Raw genomic sequence first — 13953 nt, 5'->3', positions numbered from 1 at the left:
TCTTCCTGGTTCAGTCTTGGTAGTTGATACATCTCTAGGAATGCATCCATTTCTTCCAAGTTATCTAATTTGCTGGCATAGAGTTGCTCATAATATGTTCTTAAAATTGTTTGTATTTCTTTGGTGTTGGTTGTGATCTCTCCTCTTTCATTCGTGATTTTGTTGATTTGGGTCATTTCTCTTTTCTTTTTGATAAGTCTGGTCAGGGGTTTATCAATCTTGTTAATTCTTTCAAAGAACCAGCTCCTAGTTTCATTGATCTGTTCTACTGTTCTTTTAGTTTCTATTTCATTGATTTCTGCTCTGATCTTTATGATTTCTCTTCTCCTGCTGGGTTTAGGCTTTATTTGCTGTTCTTTCTCCAGCTCCTTTAGGTGTAGGGTTAGGTTGTGTACTTGAGACCTTTCTTGTTTCTTGAGAAAGGCTTGTATTGCTATATACTTTCCTCTTAGGACTGCCTTTGCTGCATCCCAAAGATTTTGAATAGTTGTGTTTTCATTTTCATTGGTTTCCATGAATTTTTTAAATTCTTCTTTAATTTCCTGATTGACCCATTCATTCTTCAGTAGGATGCTCTTTAGCCTCCATGTATTTGAGTTCTTTCTGACTTTCCTCTTGTGATTGAGTTCTAGTTTCAAAGCATTGTGGTCTGAAAATAGGCAGGGAATGATCCTAATCTTTTGATACTGGTTGAGACCTGATTTATGACCTAGGATGTGATCTATTCTGGAGAATGTTCCATGGGCACTAGAGAAGAATATGTATTCCGTTGCTTTGGGATGGAATGTTCTGAATTTGTCTGTGAAGTCCATTTGGTCCAGTGTGTCATTTAAAGTCTTTATTTCCTTGTTGATCTTTTGCTTAGACAATCTGTCCATTTCAGTGAGGGGGGTGTTAAAGTCCCCCACTATTATTGTATTGTTGTCGATGTGTTTCTTTGCTTTTGTTATTAATTGGCTTATATAATTGGCTGCTCCCATGTTAGGGGCATAGATATTTAGAATTGTTAGATCTTCTTGTTGGATAGACCCTTTAAGTAGGATATAGTGTCCTTCCTCATCTCTTATTACAGTCTTTGGTTTAAAATCTAATTTGTCTGATATAAGGATTGCCACCCCAGCTTTCTTTTGGTGTCCATTAGCATGGTAAATGGTTTTCCACCCCCTCACTTTCAATCTGGGGGTGTCTTTGGTTCTAAAATGAGTCTCTTGCAGACAGCATATCGATGGGTCTTGTTTTTTAATCCAATCTGATAGCCTGTGTCTTTTGATTGGGGCATTTAGCCCATGTACATTCAGGGTAACTATTGAAAGATAGGAATTTAGTGCCATTGTATTGCCTGTAAGGTGACTGTTACTGTATATTGTCTGTGTTCCTTTCTGGTCTATGTTGCTTTTAGGGTCTCTCTTTGCTTAGAGGACCCCTTTCGAGATTTCTTGTAGGGCTGGTTTTGTGTTTGCAAATTCCTTTAGTTTTTGTTTGTCCTGGAAGCTTTTTATCTCTCCTTCTATTTTCAATGACAGCCTAGCTGGATATAGTATTCTTGGCTGCATATTTTTCTCATTTAGTGCTCTGAATATATCCTGCCAGTCCTTTCTGGCCTGCCAGGTCTCTGTGGATAGGTCTGTTGCCAATCTAATGTTTCTACCATTGTAGGTTACATATCTCTTCTCCTGAGCTGCTTTCAGGATTTTCTCTTTGTCTATGAGACTCGTAAGTTTTACTATTAGATGTCGGGGTGTTGACCTATTTTTATTGATTTTGAGAGGGGTTCTCTGTGCTTCCTGGATTTTGATGCCTGTTTCCTTCCCCAAATTAGGGAAGTTCTCTGCTATAATTTGCTCCATTATACCTTCTGCCCCTCTCTCTCTTTCTTCTTCTTCTGGGATCCCAATTATTCTAATGTTGTTTCGTCTTATGGTATCGCTTATCTATTGAATTCTGCCCTCGTGATCCAGTAGTTGTTTATCTTTCTTTTTCTCAGCTTCTTTATTTTCCATCATTTGGTCTTCTATATCACTGATTCTCTCTTCTGCCTCATTTATCTTAGCAGTTAGTGCCCCCATATTTGATTGCACCTCATTAATAGCCTTTTTGATTTCAACTTGGTTAGATTTTAGTTCTTTTACTTCTCCAGAAAGGGTTTCTCTAATAACTTCCATGCTTTTCTCAAGCCCAGCTAGCATCTTGAAAGTGATGATTCTGAACTCTAGATCTGACATCGTACTAATGTCAGTATTGAGTAGGTCCCTGGCAGTCGGTACTACCTCTTGTTCTTTTTGTTGAGGTGATTTTTCCGTCCTGTCATTTTGTGCAGAGGAGAATAGATTAATGAGAGAACAAAATGTTAACAGGGTAACAACGTCCCCAGAAAATATACTCTAAACAAATCAGAAAAGACCTGAAGCAGTGGGAAAAGAAAGGGAAAGAGAGAAAAAAGAAAAAGAAAAAAAAGATAAAAACAAAAACAGAACAAAACAACAACAAAAAAACCAGAATGTGATCAAATATGATCAGGCTGGTATATAGATCAGTGCCACACACTAGATTTTGGGTGTATTTTGGTCTGTTAGAAGAAAGTGACTCCCAAAATTTTAAAGAAAGAAAAACATATATGTACAAAAATAAGGGTTGATATGATGAAGGGATGGAATATGACTGTAAAGATGGAAATTATAAAAAATTTTATAAAAGGAATTGATAAGTTGTTTGAAAAAAGAAAGAAGAGGATTTAAAAAAAGAAAAAAAAAAAGGGAGAGGATGTGATCAGGCAGGGGAATAGAAAACACCATATACTAGAGATTTAGGGTTTATTTTAATCTGTTAGAAGAAACTATCTCAAAATTTTAAAGAGAGAACAACTTATATATATAAGCCAAAAATACGGGTAACTACTATGAAGGGATAGAATATGACTCTAAAAATGAAAAATAAAAATGTTTTTTTAAAAAAAGGGATTGATAAAATGTTCGTTGAAAAAGGGAAAAAGAAAAATTCAAAAAAAAAAAAAAGAAAAAAAGACAGTTAAAAAAATATTAACTTTGAAAGACTAAAGAATCATGGTAAAAAAGCCATGAATTCTATGTGCAGTATTCCCCTAGCACTGGAGTTCTGCCGTTCTCATTGATCGGTAAACTTGGTCTTGGTTGTCTGTTCTCGCTGATCTTCTGGGGAGGGGCCTGTTGCCGTGGTTTCCAAATGTCTCTGCTGGAGGCGGAATTGCCCCGCCCTTGCCCCCTCCCGGCTAAGTAATCTGCTCGGGTTTGCTCTCCGGGGCTTTTGTTCCCTGCGAGCTTTCCGTACAGCTTTGGAGGCGGAGAGTGAAAATGGCGGCCTCCCAATTTCCGCCCCGGAGGAGCTGAGAACTCGGGGCCCCACTCCTCAGTGAGCCCCCAGAGAAAAGCCGTCAGTCACTCCCGTCTCCCCGCTCTCCGGCCGCACTCCGTGCTCACCCGGCCTGTGACTGCGCGTTTCTATCTCTGGCACCCGACCCCGTGTGGAGTCTCCAAACCCAGCAGATCCCTGCGGTGCACTCCTGTGCGGCTCCTCCCGGGGGAGGAAGGTGAGTCTCCCCGGATCTGCCGCTTGTTGGGTCCCTGCTGGAGGAGCAGGGGCCCGACTGTGCCGCGGATCACGGTTCATGGCCACCCCGAGCTGAGAGCCCGCGCCTGGGCTCCGCCTCTGCAGCCGGCTTCCCTGCTCCGTTACCTGGGAGCTCTGCCACACTCAGGCACCCCTGGTCTTTCTGTGACCCCGAGGGTCCTGAGACCACACTGTCCCGGAGGGTTCCAGCCCCCGCTTAGCCACCAGAGTGACGTCCCTCGGCGGAGCAGACTTGTAAAAGTTCCGATTTTGTGCTCCGCGGCTCTATCACTTGCCAGAAGTGGCCGACGGACGCCCCTCCCCCGCCGTCTATCCTCCCGAATATCGCCTCGGATTCACTTCTCCGCACGTCCTACCTTCCAGAAAGTGGTCTCTTTTCTGATGAGAGAGTTGTTGCTCTTCTTTTCTTCGATCTCCTGTTGGGTTCGTAGGTGTTCAGAATGGTTTGATCCCTATCCAGCTGAATTCCTGAGAGGAGACGAAATCCAGGTCTCCTACTCCTCCGCCATCTTGCTCTGCCCCCCTCCCTTCCTCTCATTTTTTAAAAGGTCAGCTACAGGGGCGCCTGGCTGGCTCAGTTAGTAGAGCATGTGACTCTTGATCTCAGGGTTGTGAGTTCAAGCCCCGTGTCAAGTGTAGAGATTACTTAAAATATTTAAAAAAAAAATTAAAATGAAAGGTTAGGTACAGGTTATTTTATTGATTTTTCAGATTATTTCTATCAACAGGGTGTCTGGGTGGCTCAGTCGGTTAAGTGTCTGACTCTTGATCTCAGCTCAGGTCTTGATTTCAGGGTTGTGAGTTCAAGCCCTGCATTGGGCTCCATGCTGTAAAGCAAAGAAATACACTGAAATCGATAGCTTTTGTTTATAAAAATGACATCCAATTCGGGGCGCCTGGGTGGCTCAGTTGGTTGGGCGACTGCCTTCGGCTCAGGTCATGATCCTGGAGTCCCGGGATCGAGTCCCGCATCAGGCTCCCTGCTCGGCGGGGAGTCTGCTTCTCCCTCTGACCCTCCTCCCTCTCATGCTGTCTCTCATTCTCTCTCAAATAAATAAATAAAATCTTTAAAAAAAAAAAATGACATCCAATTGAAAGATAACAAAGAGAGCACCTCATTCCCCAAAACAAATAATGAACAAGTGCTTAGCCATAACCTCAACAAGAGGTGAGGCCTCTAAGTTGTTGCAGAATTCTTCTGAAAGAAAAGATCACTTGAACAAGTGAAAATTCATACATGTTCTTAAGAAAAATCAGTGTCATAGAGATGTCACTTTTTTGTTTGATTTTTTAGGGGGTGGTGGTGGAGAGGGGCAGAGGGAGAATCGTAAGCAGACTCCAAACACAGCACAGAGCCCAACGTGGGGCTTGATCTCATAACACTGAGATCATGACCTGAGCCTAAATCAAGAGTCAGACGCTTAACCAACTGAGCTCCCCAGGCACCCCAAGATGTCACTGTTTTTTAATTTAGATATTTAATGAGATCACGATACATCTGATTTTTTTCTTAGAGTTGCAGGAGTTGATTACAAAGTTCAAATTGATGCAAGAATAGCCACCAAAACAGAAGAGAGGATATTAAAATATAAAGGCTTTAAAATTTAAATATTATGGTGCTGATGAAGAAAATATAAATTATATAAATTGCTTTGTAATCCAGAAATGGGGGAAATCTTTCCTATGACTCAAAATCTATCATTACTAAGGAAAAAATGGATGAACATAACCCCACCAAAAAAATTTAGGCATTGATAAAAAGAGAAGTTAAAAACCCGTATATATAACAGATGGGGGGAAATATTGGCAATAATATCACAAAAGAGTTCCTAAAATGGAAACGGGAATTACCAACATCTGAAATGGACTGATCATATAAACAAACAAAAAATGAAAAGACAGTTCAGAGAGAAACTACAGTGACACTTAAAAATGAAGCAAATGGACCCCAACAAACCCCACCCCACCCCTAATAGGAGAATGCAGGCCACAGTTCTGATGAGGTGCCCCTGCTTGCCCACCAGACAGGCAGAGATTCCACGCTCTGGCCCCACTGTATTCTTGTGAGGCCACGGGGAAGCAGCCCGCTCTCGCACATGGTGGCTGGAATACAAATGGAGGAGCTGTTATGGAGGTGGTGGGGAGGAGAGGAACTTGGCAATATCCAGCAATTTCACATTTGCACTTATCTTTTGACCCAGCCACCCCATTTTGAGGTAGTCTACCCCCAAGGTGATACTGGCCAAAGTATAATATATATACAAGGTTATTTCCTGCAGCATTTGCTGTACTAGCAAAAGGCTCCCACAACCCAAAAGCCACTCAATGGTAGACTTGCTCAAATAAATTTTGATACATCCACAAAGTAGAGTGTGATGCAGCAGGAAAAGATGGAGGAGTAATATTCTGTGTATTACTATGGCACTATCTCTGGAATATATTAGGAAAAAGCAAAGTACAAAACTACCCATTATGTATTTGCTAGTTTTTATCTGGGGGTAGTGGAAGATGAACGTGTGTGTGTGTGTGTGTGTATGGTTGTGCTTCTATTTATTCTCAAAAATAAATAATGGAAGAAAAAAACCAAAATCAAAAAAAGGTTTTAAATTATTTTAAAAATTAAGATAAAAGGGAAAAAACAAATCCCTCAAAACTGAAAACAAATGGAGATAAGAAACCTTACTCTGGGGCGCCTGGGTGGCTCAGATGGTTGGGCGTCTGCCTTCGGCTCAGGTCATGATCTCAGGGTCCTGGGATCGAGTCCCGCATCGGGTTCCCTGCTCAGTGCAGAGTCCGCTTCTTCCTCTCCCTCTGCCACTCCCTCTGCTTGTGCTCTTCTATCTCTCTGTCAAATAAATAAATAAAATCTTAAAAAAAAAAAAAAAAGAAAAAAGAAACCTTACTCTGATAAGTAAATGACCACACCACACAGGGAAAAATCGAAGGGCAGTATGTTGAATGAATCTCCCTCGTGGGCTATAGTTTGAGATTAAAAAGAACAAGAACTCTTACACTTCATACCATACTTCTGGTAGTGGTAGAACTGGCAGTTATTTTGCCTATTTATTACAGGCACATTACAGGATAAAGCAAGTGAGTAATTACGCTAAAGCCATTAAGAACCAAGATTTTCAGAAGCGTTAAGAAAAAAAGACATGAAGTCTAAAGGGAAAGAAATGCAATGAATTGGAAATATCAGTATGAACTTGTGAATTTTTTCTTGAAAAAAAAATTTTCTGTCCCTGTAAAAGAACAATGAGTAGTCCAATCCCCCAGATTATGGTTTCTAAGTGCCATTTCCAACTAAAAGAAAACCGCTCCCTGCAGAAGATGGAGGAGTCCCGATCCGGTGGCCCTGGTTTCTCCTCCGGCTCCTGAACCCACAGACTGACCCTGCCAATTCAGAGGTGGGACAGTGGGACATAAGGGCCTCGTGATGTGTTACAAGGGGAAGCATATGGCTCCAGCTACAAAGTATGCTTGCCTCCAGATCCAACTACCCGTGTGCGGGAAATCTGAGGGACAGAGGAGCAAGTTCTCAGGCAAAGCTAGAATTAAGACCTTGTATTAGGATGAATCATCCAATTCCTACAACAAATCAATGACAAGGTAAAAGAAAAGAGAGGAGGGAATAAACATGTTAAAACATAACGTCCTCCTCAGAGGTGAATACTGAATGGTTTCACAGGTAAAATGACACGATGTCTGACATTTTCTTTATATTCTAGGGAAAAGAAAAAAAAAGGTAGACTAGATGAAACAAGATTGGCAAAATTACTTTATAACTATTGACATTGGAGGACAGGCACCAAGGAGCTCATCATATTGTTCTGTAGCAGTGTTTGGTTTGGGATGAAAATTTTCGGGAAGACAATGAATGCCCATGGCCAGGTCATGACACCATGTTGTTTGTCTGCAGGTGCCCATTTTCATCCCCATCCTGGTGACCCTCATATCCGTGTTTCTGGTTGTGGCCCCAATCATCAGCGAACCTGCAATGGAGTATCTCTACTGTGTATTATTTATACTGAGTGGCCTTATATTTTACTTCCTTTTTGTCCACTATAAGTTTGGATGGGCTCAGAAAATCACAAGTAAGTACCAACAGAGGGACTGTTCTCTTAGCGAAGCACAGACAGGCAACCGCATTCCACAACCTCACCTGTCCTTCCCTATCGCAGGAGCTCATGCAGCTAGCAAATCTCACCTTTTCCTCCGTGGGGCACCTCTGGGGTCCACCTGGGGCCTCTGCCTTTGTTCCCGTCAATTACTGTAAACAAGTAGGAAGGGAAATCACCATGTTTTTTTTTTCATTGTAAGATACACATAACATGAACTTGACCATCCTAATGATTTTTTTAAAAAATTTTTATTTATTTGACAGAGACACAGCGAGAGAGGGAACACAAGCAGGGGGAGTGGAAGAGGGAGAAGCAGGCTTCCCGTTGAGCAGGGAGCCTGATGTGGGGCTCGATCCCAGGACCCTGAGATCATGACCTGAGCCGAAGGCAGACGCTTAATGACTGAGCCACCCAGGCGCCCCATCCTAATGATTTTTAAGTGTGTGGTTCAGGACCGATAAGCATATTCACATGGTTTTGCATCCAACCTTCAGAGCACCACCTTCTCTTGCCTGATACACAGACATCCTGAGAGGCCCAACAGCATCCCAGAGATACCCAAGCAGTGTTGGGACGAGAGCCCGAGCCTTCCCATGCCGAAGCCCTAGCTCTTGCTCACCATTCAGCAATCCTGGCTACTCATCTACTGTAGGCCAATTGTGGGTTAGAAGTTCAGCTATATTAGCCACTTTCAATCAGGGGCACTCGCTACAGCGCACAGACATTCACAGTGCCGTGCCCCACGCCGTAGATTCAACTGCAGGGAAGCGCCAGCACCCCGTGGCCATCGGGGGCCAAGGCCATCAGTGATCCACTACCTGAAGACCTGTTTCTTGGTCTCCGTCTCCCCGTACTGTTTCTACAAGGCAGGAATTGGGCTGCACAGTCTCACTGCGGATCTATACAACAGCCGCCTAATGTTGATGGAGTAAATGTGATTCAACATCTGCCCCTTCTTCAGCTTGTCTGAACAGAGAGCAGGGAAAGCACAACCATCCCCTCAGCACTCCTCTGGGGTTTCTACTTATATATATATATATATATTTATATATATATATATATATATATGCAACTCCGGGAGACACACAGGGTACAAAAGAGCAAAACCCAACTGGAAGGCAGTGAGGTTGACCCTGAGACTTGGTTTAGACTGAGCCAGCGGGGACTGGGAATGCCCTTCTCCAGCTTGGGCTGTTCAGATCCTGGCGTGGCCTGCATTCCTCACCGGTGAAACCCAACAGCGGTGTTAGAATAAGCAAGAGAAAATCTGTTTCATGTTGATTAGCGAAGTGAAACCACACCTGAAATAGGGCTTTATTATTTCCACCAGGGACTTCTTACTTTCCTGAAAGAGCTCTCCCCACCGCCCAACCTCTTTATACTCTGATCGAAGGCCTAGGCTGAGAGAGGGTTGCAGGCACACTACTGTAGGTAGGAAAGTACATTTGGTGCTGGGAGAACAGCCATTTTCCCCTGCCTCTGACCATGAGCTTAGATCTGATCATACCGACAATCTAGCCAGGATGACTTACCACCACAGGGTTACAAAGTAGGTCTTAATTCTCAGCTTTAGAAAACTTAGCCAAGCTGCTCCCTACAAGAACTGGTTGGAAGCTGGAATTAAGGAGGTGAAAAGAACAATCTAGCTTTTAAGCAAGATGCAGGCTCAGTGCTTTCCAACTACTCAACTCTCAGTCAGTGGTGGTTACGTAAGGACATGAGTTGTGCCGATCTTCCCCAGAGTAAAACAGTGAGCAGGCTCCTAATGCTTTCCTGGGGAATAACTTCCCTCCAGAGAGCCACCATGGCTCCCAGCATGGCTCTACCTTCAGCCCATGTCCCCTGAGCCCGGCCCCAACAGAGGACACGGCCCCCCAGGGTGGGAAGTGAGGTGAAGCCAGCTTTTAATTATAGCTCCCTAACTGCACTTCTGCTCGGCTTTTACTGCAGAGCCCATCACCATGTACCTCCAGATGCTGATGGAAGTTGTGCCGCCAGAGGAGGCTCCAGAGTAACGGGCCCGGCCTCCGGGAGCCTCATCCAAGCCGTGCTGAATTTATTTTTGTAAGCGATATTTGTGGTTATTTCCTCCTTATGTTTTTCCTTAAGAAAAAAATGTATTCGGATGTTCATAATATTGTTATTTGTAGACATCCTCATTTCTCTGGGTGGGGGTTCTAGAGAGAAGGACAGATGTTTACTAAAGTTAGCAGGCGGAGATGTGGCGGCCAGGCCCAGCAGACGACCACCCACGCTGGGACTCCTTACCAGGGACAGGCACGTCACACCTACCTAAATAAAGGGTATTCCTTAAACTCAGTGATCAATAGGGCATATATATATATATAATATATATAAAATATATATATATTTTATATAAAACAGGTAAAACTTTTGCTTCAGTTGAAATAGATTTTTAGCAGACTAAAGTGTAAATGTTTTACTATCTGCCCCCTGCCCGAAGTACTGAACCCCTGTATTTTACCCGGGATGTACCAGGCGGGTCTACCCCAGGCTGATTTTCAAGGCACCCACTGCAAAGCGGACCATCCAGAACCATCCACAGCCTGGTGCCCACGACAGGAACCACAATCGGGGGTCGGCCCCCCCGCACCCCACCCCAACCTTCACTGGCACTCAGGTCAAACTAGAAAGGGCGGTAGTGAATATAATTCTGTTTTGCATTTGGCACTCAGGGAAAATATGGTTGAAAAAAAAGTGAACTGTCATTTCTGTGAAAACACAAATTTTATTGATATACTACAAAAGACCTTCACACCACGACTGACTCTGTGAGCAGTTCTAGAAGCATAGAGACAAAAGTACTTTTACTTTGCATTTCAGAAATTTTCCCCAAACATGAAATCAATACGTATTAAAAGAAAATTTACATTTCACAAGTCACTGTCTCTGTCCTACAAAATGTTATTCAGAACTTCAATAGGTAAATTTAAATGTCTGGAACAAAGAAATCCAGATTTAAACATCTGGCCCAGCCCCCCACGATTCCCCTCAGGCTATTTGTGAACAACACTAGAGAAGCTGAACACCCCCCAGCCCCGATTTAGGCAGCTCTATCACTTGCTCTTATTGTTGCTATGTTTTTACAAAAGAGAGTGACTATAAGCAGGTGGCCAGCAGTCACAGGGCAAGCCAGCGCCACTCAGGAGGCCTGGCCACCCATCCAGAGGCCTCCCCCGGTGGGAGCGCAGAAGCTCTACCTACAGGCACCTGCTGAGGCCATTACAAGAGCTCCGCAGAGTCAAGCCTCCCTCCGCCAGCAAAGACCCCAGGACTTCTGACCTCCTGAAGAGCCTGCCCGATTTAGCCCAAGAAAAGGACAATCACTCCAGTACTTCATGGGCCGATCTGACACCCGCCAAGCAGCCCACGGGAGTCCCGGCGGCAACCAGCCGGCTGCCCACCCGTCCTCCCGCCGGCGGCCCGGGGCTGGCCTCCCTCACGGCGCCCCCGCCCGGCAGGCATCCCGGGGTGGCCCCTGAGCAGGGCGAGGCCACGCAGTGAGCAGGAGGTCTTATTTTACAGATGAGGAAACTGAGAGTCAGAGTGTGATCCCAACCTGCTCACAGGACAGCCTGGTGACAGTTTGTTCAAGCGGTGGCTTACCTACCGGGACCTCTGTGCTTTCTGACATGTGACAATAAAGGTCGTGGGGGCAGTCACGATGGTCACGCTCGGGCACCCTTCTTTCCGGCCTCTAGGCAAGGCTGCTGCCTCCTACTGAACACAGACACAGGGCTGACATTTCGCTCCGCTCTGCAGCTCTTCTGGCTACCACGGCAGGTCCGGCTCGGGGCGCTCCCGCAGTCAGGGGCCCACGCCCGGACGGCGTCCTGGGTGCTGCGAGGGCTCCCCACACCCAGCTGTTCTGAGGGTCGCCTCCAGGCGCCCCCCACGTCCTCTTCTGTTTCCACCGAGGAGAAATCTTTGTCCCGAGTGCCCAGGACGGTGCAGGGCCAGGCGGGGCTTCAGAAGCAGCAGCTCTACATCCAGAAGCCATGGGTCTGGCTGTTGACGGCCGAGGTGACCCCGCTCGATCTGCGGGTTGCCCCCAGTCTCCCCAGAATACTGCAAGTACAGGTCCACAGGTCGTTCTGTTGAATCCCAACAAGCTCGGGGTAGAAAGCACGAAGTCGTAACCCAGAAACCTCAATTTATATGCACAACACCAGGGTTTTGGCAAGGTACCAGCCAGGTCTCCGGGAAAAAGTGAACAGACTAGAGTCTCCGGAAAGGACAATTCATCCCCCAAATGGCACACTGTGCTCCCCGCCCCTCAGGGTGAGTGTGTGGGGACAGGCTACGTGCGAGAGGCGGTGCAGGTGGACTCTGGGCCCGGGTCAGACCAGAGCCCACACCCCAGAGTCCCCGCACCCCGTCTCTCACCAGTACCAATCCCAGTGCCCCAGGATGACGTCTGGTCAGAATTTATCCTTAAGTCAAAGACAGGTCTGGCCGTGACTGCTTGTTTCCTGAGCTCCCAGCCACACGACGTGTCCATCTGTCCGTGTGCAGTTTGGGCCACCCTTCCGGATCGGACTTGTGCTCATTCACTCTCACTTCCGTCATCCTCCGATGTCCGGTCACTGTCCTCAGCCCCCTCTGCCACTTTGCACGGCAGGTTTTTAGAATTCACAACTACAAGAGTTCGGTATTATTGAAAAATCTCTTAACTACAGACTCATTAGCACATCTCCCCCACCCCCGAACCCTGCCATTATTTTGGCCAATGCAGGAAAAGTCCCTTAGGCTCTAGAGCTCTATTTTGTGACTTATGTTATATTTTCATTATTTTAGGCAAGAAATGAGCAGGTAAAATGTGCCTGCTTAGAAATTAATTATCCTCCCAGGAAGAAAATCTGTAGAAGTGTTGTAAGAAGGTATGCTTATAATTAAGAGTTGATACCTCCTCAAACCAGAACATTTAGCACCAAGATCGGCCACAAGGAGAAAACCAATTCCCAAGGGCGTCACGGTAACAACCCATTTCCCCAAGGGCCGCAGTCCTCAAACCATGGCACTCAGCACCTGCGACTCCCCAGGAAGTGGGCACACCCCATCTTACCCTGGGGGAACTGGCTGTCCTCTTCACATTCTTCCCAGTGATCGAAATCAAAAGCCACATTAGGATTCTGTTCAAGAGAAGAGGTGACATTAAATGACAGAGTAAGTCACGCTTGGGGCATTGAGACCAGCCCCCCGGTTCATCTCCACTCACCCTCTGTTTGAGTAAGCTGCACCAAGATCCCCTGGTCTCTTTGGCAAGAGTGATCACAGGCTCCCCGTTTGTGATCGCGCACTTGCAGGCGTCCTTTACTATGCTGGCCCGCAGCTCCATGTCAGCCAAGTAAAACTTCTCTCCCGCCCAGCCACTAGGTGTATAGAGAGAAAGGCCAGTCTTTTAACATGGTAGAAGTGATTTCAATTGTAGGTCTACAAGACATACACGAACCTACCTGAAAACGACTCTATCTTGGAAATATTTACATTTGTAATCTTTTACGTTCCTTATTCTTATCTTCAGTATGACCACATCATCTTTTTGGAACCATTTTATCTGTGGGTGGAAGCTAGGAGAGAAGACGATGGCTTACGCGGGCACACAATTCATTCACTGGGGGGTCGGGGGAAGGGGAGGGAAGCCGACCCCGGTCATGGGGGGACGTACGTTTTCAGAGGCTCTGTGGTTCTGTGAAGGGGAGAATCACTTGTGTTTTCAGGTGAAGTTTCTGGGCAGAAAGTCAAATGTTCCAGTAAGTTATTTATACGTAACTGTATACTCCACGTACCTATCAGTACTTTCTCACACTTCATGCAACTTTTAGTCGAGGAACTATTGACAAAGAGTATCAATTTCCGAGTATCCACTCGCAAAGAATAATTAGAAGAAATTAAAATGCACCATTTAGTAGAATTAATAAAAACGGGCTCTGACAAATACTATAATTAAACCATCAGGTAAGTCAAATCACTCTGAAAGGGAGCGGCGTTACCACCGGCGGCCATCTTAACCTGCGAGGCCGAGAGATGCCCACCAGAGGAGAAGGCATCTGGTCGCAGATCTATGTGAGGGACCAGTGCTGAGCATGACACTTCCTAAAACAACACCATTTGAACTTCTTGGTCTAAAGCCCCCGAATCTTCCATCTGAAGACTGAGCAAGAATGTTCACAGCAGCTTTAACCATCGTCAAAAACTGAAAACAGCC

At 45.4% G+C, this 13953-nt stretch overlaps 2 protein-coding genes across 2 annotated transcripts in view; one reads left to right on the top strand and one right to left on the bottom strand.

Annotated features, from left to right (window-relative positions):
* The window catches only part of SLC7A9 (solute carrier family 7 member 9), a 36468-nt gene extending 25976 nt beyond the window's left edge, over positions 1–10492 (top strand). Inside the window, exons 14-16 of the mRNA XM_045890332.2 lie at positions 7523–7697; positions 9675–9788; positions 10224–10492. Coding sequence (XP_045746288.1) covers positions 7523–7697; positions 9675–9739 — 240 coding nt within the window. The 3' untranslated portion in view covers positions 9740–9788; positions 10224–10492. The remainder of the gene's footprint in view (positions 1–7522; positions 7698–9674; positions 9789–10223) is intronic.
* An 898-nt stretch (positions 10493–11390) lies between these two features.
* Positions 11391–13953, bottom strand: part of TDRD12 (tudor domain containing 12) — a 66377-nt gene continuing 63814 nt past the window's right edge. Inside the window, exons 28-32 of the mRNA XM_064582036.1 lie at positions 13414–13474; positions 13202–13315; positions 12964–13117; positions 12811–12877; positions 11391–12383 (exon numbers count right to left, since the gene is read on the bottom strand). Coding sequence (XP_064438106.1) covers positions 12292–12383; positions 12811–12877; positions 12964–13117; positions 13202–13315; positions 13414–13474 — 488 coding nt within the window. The 3' untranslated portion in view covers positions 11391–12291. The remainder of the gene's footprint in view (positions 12384–12810; positions 12878–12963; positions 13118–13201; positions 13316–13413; positions 13475–13953) is intronic.

Source organism: Mirounga angustirostris, unplaced genomic scaffold (assembly GCF_029215605.1).
Source record: "Mirounga angustirostris isolate CCGP_5_RB_7025 unplaced genomic scaffold, mMirAng1.0.hap1 SCAF_16, whole genome shotgun sequence".
In the NCBI taxonomy this organism is placed as follows: Eukaryota; Metazoa; Chordata; class Mammalia; order Carnivora; family Phocidae; genus Mirounga; species Mirounga angustirostris.
Note: the sequence above shows the minus strand (reverse complement) of the source record. Positions and strands in the feature narration are given on the sequence as shown.